At 37.4% G+C, this 7,090-nt stretch overlaps 1 protein-coding gene across 1 annotated transcript; it reads right to left on the reverse strand.

Moving 5' to 3' along the window:
- Positions 1-3,325: 3,325 nt before the first annotated feature.
- On the reverse strand, positions 3,326-6,791 carry nkx6.3 (NK6 homeobox 3). The gene is made up of 3 exons (XM_077561965.1): positions 6,165-6,791; positions 4,578-4,744; positions 3,326-4,312 (listed from the first exon to the last, which is right to left on the reverse strand). Exons 1-3 carry the CDS (start codon positions 6,580-6,582, stop codon positions 4,085-4,087), a joined length of 813 nt encoding a protein of 270 aa, XP_077418091.1. The 5' UTR covers positions 6,583-6,791; the 3' UTR covers positions 3,326-4,084.
- Positions 6,792-7,090: the final 299 nt, after the last annotated feature.

Raw genomic sequence — 7,090 nt, forward strand, 5'->3', positions numbered from 1 at the left:
CTATTTCAACACCTCAACTTTAATTTGTACAAAGGAAACAAAAATAAATATAAACCTTTCCAATACAAATATAAACCCTTCGCGTGGGAATACATGGTGAGGAATCTTTGTTTACGTTTTATATCCAGCCCCCTGAAGAGCTTTCCGATTGCCTTTTGAGGAAAATAGTGAGCGTCGGTGCCAAATTGTTTTCCAGAACTGCTGGAAATTCCACAACAATTGCATGTTCAAAAATGACAGAAATAAGCTCCATTCTTCATGTGCTTAAACCCTCATGTCCCGTTCCAGTGTCAGTTGGTTAGCTTAATAGCATATTAGCAACACAGCACACAGACAGGACCTTGCTGTCAATGCTAATATACCGTTAGCATTAGAAACGTAGCTTCAACAGTTAGGATAATTTATCACAATTTCTTCACTCAAACCGCGTGTGTCTGTCTAGCTAGAAACATGGCGCGCGCGCGACGATGAAACAGCGATCCAGGAACATAAGTTAATGAAGTACTAGATCTTAAAAAGTAGATCATTAAAATCAACTAGATGAAATTGTAATTATGCGGATATTTCACAATTCAAGCTCTGCATGTTTTACAGCAGTGCAAGTTGAATATTATCCCAAAACAATGTCCAACAAACATTTTGTACCAGTGATAATTTGGTATCTTTACAAAACAAAACAACAACAAAATCTAAAAAATAAAATAAAATAAAAATATATATATATATTTTTTGTTGCTTCCGTAAATTAGCTTCAATACAATTGCCAGCCAAAGTTTTTACCTTTGAATTAGTTTTCAGTAAAATGCAAATAATTATCTCTCTCATATGAAACTATTCAGTTTTTTTTTATTAAGAAGCGTTGATTAAATATTCCTATTTTTTTTAATTAAGTTGAAGTGAAACTCTAGTGCAGTGGTGGCCAAGTTCGGTCCTCGAGAGCGACTATCCAGCCTGTTTTCCATGTTTCTCTCCACTAACACACCTGATTCATGATCAGGATCTTATCAGGCTTCTGCAAAGCTTGCTGATGAGCTGATCATTAGACTCAGCTGCGTTGAAGGAGGAAGACATGGAAAACAGATAGTGGCTCTCGAGGACCGAACTTGGCCACCCCTGCTCTAGTGTAATGAAAAAATGGATATACCTAACTAAATTTTATAGCATTAAAATGAATAACTACTAAGGGAAATTCAAGATAACCAAAAACAGCAATTTCTGTGTCAAATAGACAAGACCAAAAATATATATGAAGCTATAAAATATTAAATGTAAAACAAAAGTGAAATTAAAAAAGACTTATTCTTGAATCGCTACAGAAAATGGTGACTGCTGTCCTCACTGGCAGGTTGTTACGCGGTTCGCACATAAATACATAAATACAAGTTAACATAAACTCGGGATTGTTTGAACAAAAGCTACAGTATTGATTGGATATGAAAACAAAATGAACATTAAAAAATATTTCCACTGTCAAAAAGCTATAGTATGATCTAGTTCACAAACAAACCAGGAGCATGCAATGGCATAAAACCACAAGTTGAAAGTGAAACTATACCACACGGCTAACAATTGACGACCTTTTTGTGAAGTCGGCTAAACTGTATTTTCACGATGTGCAGTTCTGATTCTGCAGAGCCATCCACATTTTGTTGTTGCATGGCTGTGTCAATCGCGCTACATGCATCTATTTAATAAATGCAAAAGATGCCTAGTGTGTGATTCCTAAATCAAGCCACTTGTGTTTGGTCTTAAATCTTGAAATACGATTATTTTTGATGAGACCTTTGCTGAAGGCTAATTTGCTTTATGTTAAGATATCCAGACTAATTGAGACAACCTAGACAAGTTTATGCTCTATTCAACATAATAATAGAAAGCCAATTTTTTTCAAATAAGTAAATAACCGTTAAAACAAAATACGTTTCTAAATTTAGGATTTGAAATCTTGCCAAGTGCCGCATTATTTGCAGTGTAGTCCTCATTTTCAAGTTTGAAAAGTGCTTTGAATTGCTCAAACTTGTCAGACAGGTGACACGTGCTAAAACATGAGCTGTGTTTTTCCTTTCATCTCTTCCTCTGTCATTAAAAAACTTTCATTTGTTTTAACGTATCAGTATTTCTTTAAATGTGATAAAGAAAAACAGTCATGGTAGCGACATGTGAATAAGTGTTTGATTTTATGTTTTATCTATCTGAAAATTACATCTTTTTTTTGGGGGGGGGCAATGAGTAAATGTGCACGTTCCTTGTTTGTTGCCAAATATTGACTGTACTGCACCGAATCAATTCGAATGGGTTACTAATTGTACGTTTGATGAAAAATATGTCAAAAAAATATCAAAAATCCAATTTGATCATAGATTATGAAATAAAGCGCTTTATCTACACTATATGTTGTCTAAAACGCTTTACCAAAACCATCAGAGTTTACCGAGGCCGGCGCGCCAACATAGCTGCATCAACTTATGAAAAGGTTTTATTTTTCTTTAAAATAACTTATTTTAACCTTGAAAATTCCAAAACAATTACAACCTGACCTGAACCCGCACTGTAGCACTACATCATCCCCCAAATTCATAAAATCTTAATACAGTATTGAATTTTTTTTCATGTTTTTCGCATTGTAATCACTTAATTACTTAAAACACCTACAGAGTTGATGCCTTGCAATCTGCCTCACAGTTCGGAGGTTTTGGGAATTGAATCCCGGTTGCTCCGAGACATGCATATTAAACATTTATACACAGAAAAGACCAGACAAGTATATGAATATATATTTTATTGATTTATATATGTTACATGTTTGATTTGGTATTGGAGTAATCAAAAAGTATTTGAAAGTAATCAAATAACTTCCAAAAAGTAATTGAAAGTAATCAAAAAGTAATTGAAAGTAATCAATTAACTTTCAAAAGTAATTGAAAGTAATCAATTAACTTCCAAAAAGTAATTGAAAGTAATCAAAAAGTAATTGAAATTAATCAATTAACTTCCCAAAGTAATTGAAAGTAATCAACTCACTTTGATATTATGGTACTTGGATTACATTAGTAACTACATTTTATTATTATTTTTTACAGGCAACTAACTGCATCGAGATACAAGTAACCCTCCTAACACTTCTCACACATCCTCACAAGAACGTACAGCTCACAAGTCAGACGTACGCTCAACCTTCTCTGAAAATGCTGCATCCAATATGTTAAAATCAATGTGTTATGTTCCGGCGGATTTCCTGTTAAACTGCCCATGAATTTCATTTGTGGGATTTCAAATGTACGTTTAGCAGAATTTACTCCATACAATCTTGTGGGCTATTATGGAGTCTATTTGGTCAATGAACTGGTGAGCTTTTATTGATTTCTTTAAATTTGATCAAACACCCCACATGAGCAAAACAAGCGAGCTCGTTTCATTTGAACTGTCACCTGCCAGCACATAATTTGTGTCCAGTCATTAAAAATGTGAGAAATGACACAATTTGCCCAAAATATGGCTTAACGTTTATCCATCCATCCATTTTATGTATTTTTTTTTTACATTAAGTAGTTGCCATTATGTGTTTTTTTTATTTACAAATACCAGACTTTTGATATAATCCATAGTCTACATCACCAACCACAATATTTGGTACAACGGCACAATCAAGTGAGATACAAGATTTTTATCAAACGTCTGCCTATTCAAAAACACGATAACAATGCTTCATTTTGAATGATTTATGATCACTATTGTGGTTGTACTGAATCATACAGAGTATAAAGCTAAAACCTCTCAGCATGATGTCGTGGAGGTCTAATGTACACTTGAAGCTACAAACACAATAATATTGCAGTATATCATAAACTTTTTCAATACATGTGGCTTTTATGCTTAAACATTTTGAAAAATAACCCTAATAAAATAGACGGTTCCTTTTTTGAGAAATATTTCTGTGTATCCAGTTATGCTGAAATTAAGCAAATACAACATTTATTGGTGTCAAAACCTGCAAATAATATCCTGTCTACACTTTCTTTTGCAGTCTTTTCAAATACAGCAGCTGCTTTACATGCAGGTACGCGTGCACGTACACGAGCACGCGTCACATGTGGTGAGGCCCGAGGCGCAGGACCGAGAAAGCTCTGCGGTGCTTGCGCAGCAGCAAGCGGATCTTGTCGTCGTCAGAGTCCGGGTCCAGGGGCTTGTTGTACTCCTCGTCCTCCACCTCGTTGTCCGAGGCCTCCCCGGCCTGCCCCGCGTGGGCCTGCGTGGAGCTCGGCTCAGACGCACTCTTCTTCCTCCACTTGGTTCGACGGTTTTGGAACCAAACCTACAGGGAAATGGGTCGGTTATGTAACAATGGCCCGCTCATGACTGTGTTATGCTTTGTCAATAATTGCCCATAATTACTCTGTCACACACACACCCGGCCCGTCTGGCTTATTTGAATTTGAGTGTTTACGGGAATCAGGCTAAGAAAACCCTATACAAGATTTACAAACCCCTTATACAACTCAAAACGATTTATGGATAAGCAACACATGAACCCTTTACGTACTGTACGCATCAAATCAAACCAATAAGCAACAGTTCACCTTGACTTGAGATTCAGTCATGCCCAGAGAATAAGCCAGTCTGGCCCGCTCGGGCCCGGCCAAGTATTTGGTCTGCTCGAAGGTCTTCTCCAGAGCGAAGATCTGATGTCCGCTGAAGGTCGGCCTGGTGTGTTTCTTCCGACCCGACATCTCCACCAGGGGACCACCTGAAAACAACCCGAAGTGAAACTAGCGCCATTCATGTTCCATTTAGAGGGATCTTCGGTAAGACTGTTCCACAACTAAACTAAGCGCATCTCCATGTTGCCAATAAAAAACACTGGTCAAAATTTAGTAATCTGCCCGTGTTTTTTTCCTGTAGGTTTTTTCACTTGGTCTTCATAATAATAACAACAACAACAATATTATGTAATATAGTAATATATTTATGAATTAAGGGCTAGGTTCTGCCACAAGTAGATTTTTCCCCCTGAAACAACATAGCTACTGTATAAGTGACAATGCATGGTGAAATCTGTATTGCACAAATTTTTATAGTTCAAACGTCAACACACAAATACAGAAAATATAACATTTATAAAAATGTGCTCTTATACAGTGTAGTTATTTTAGTACATATTTTTTTTCTTTTTCCTCATAAGGGTCACAGGTCAGCTAGACCCGAGCTTTTGGGCAAAACACTCTTCCGGGCAATCACGGGGCACAGAAACAAACACACACTTATGGAAAATTAAGAGTCTTTATTATATTATATTATATTATATTATATTATATTATATTATATTATATTATATTATATTATATTATATTATGCAACAAAAAATGTGATATTAACATTGTTTATCCAAACTAATAAATTTATAAACATTTCATACAGTCTATTGGATCTCATTATGCCATGCCCAATAAAGCTAATGCTTAATTGACGTAAAAAATTAATTGGAACTATTTCTATTACTTTAACATTTTTTTCCGCTTTTGTTAACAAGAGTATGAAAACCTAGATTTTTTTTTTTTGTACATTTAGAACAGATATCAAATGTATGATTAATCATGAGTTAACTATTGAAGTCATGCGATTAATTACAATTAAAAATTAGGAGCGTCGGGCAATTGAAATCGTAATTAATTGCATGACTTCATGAGTTAACTCACAATTAATCGATTAATCACACATTTTATATCTGTTCTAAATGTACAATTAAAATTTTTTTAGGTTTTCATACTCTTTTTAACAAAAGTGGGAAAAAAAAGTTTAACTAATAGAAATAGTTCAAATGAATTCTTGACATCTATAACCGTCAATGGCAGTGAATGAGTTAATGGAGTGATCTCTGAGAATTATACAATAGTACACTACTGTTGAAAGAGGTGCAAAGCCATTGTGACATTAAACAAGTAAACAAGCACAGCAAAAACTAAAATCTAACCTAGATTAAATATCTGAAATCAAGTGCAAAAAGTGTAAAGACACTAGTTAAGACTTTGTTGAGACTTTTTGGGGGGTCAAATTTTCCTTTGCAGATCATTTAGCTTAAATGAAGTAATATATTCCAATCTATGACTTTTTTTGTTTTTGAAAGTCTGTTTTTGCAGCGTGCTCCTGAATGCGACGCAGGGACTCACTGTTGGAACACTGCTGCTTGCCTCCTCTCCAGTCGCAGCCGCTCTCGGCCCAGCAACTCAAGCCGCGACCCTTCATGGGGCACTCTCCGCCGCTCTTGACCACACCGTTCAAGGCGGAGCCGTAGTCTCGGTTGTAATACACCGACGAGCCGGAGACAGGGGGTGCGAAGCCTCCCACGGTGGAGTAGCCGGAGAGGAGAGTGTTGGTGGTGCCCGCGGCGCCCATTCCCACCATGGAGCGACTCAGAATGTCACTGATGGCATGCGGGGTCCCCGGTGGCAGCTGGCTGCTGAGGCCCGCGTTGAGCTTGTAGAAAGAGTTTGGAACCGAGTACTGGCAAACCGGCGTCTTGAGCTCGTTGGTAAACTGGTTGAGGCTGTTGTTGAAGAGGAAAGAACTTTGGATGTTTGGATCCATGGGAAGGCTTGGTCTCAGCAACCTCCAGTAAGATCCAGTCAGGACCAACTTGCTGTCTTGTGAGGTCCAAATGCTGATAGATGAGATCAACTGCTCACCTCTCGGCAGCCATTGTAAGCCCGGCCATGGGTCCACGTGTTTTGAGAGACGGCGTCCAACTGATGCAGCTCTCCTTACGTGTCATACATAAGCAGCGTGTGGACAAAAACATTGATAAAGACAGGTCACATTCGAAGGAGACCCCGGATTGGTCATAGCCACCGGGCCTCGCCATTGGTTGGTTGGCGAGAGGAGAGAGGGCCTGTAATTGGACGGCTGCAGATTAATGATGTTTTAAACAGGTGGAGTGGGAACAAGTTGATTTTTATTGATGGCCTGATGTGTTTGACCAAAGGGTGATGGGGGAGAAACATGTCTTGAATCTTGTTTTGCCTCCCATGAAACATCTTTTTAGATTCGGTGGATATCTTATGAATGTGTGCGAATATAGTGTTGTCTAAATTAAAAA

Source organism: Vanacampus margaritifer, chromosome 3 (genome assembly GCF_051991255.1).
Source record: "Vanacampus margaritifer isolate UIUO_Vmar chromosome 3, RoL_Vmar_1.0, whole genome shotgun sequence".
NCBI classification, from domain to species: domain Eukaryota; kingdom Metazoa; phylum Chordata; class Actinopteri; order Syngnathiformes; family Syngnathidae; genus Vanacampus; species Vanacampus margaritifer.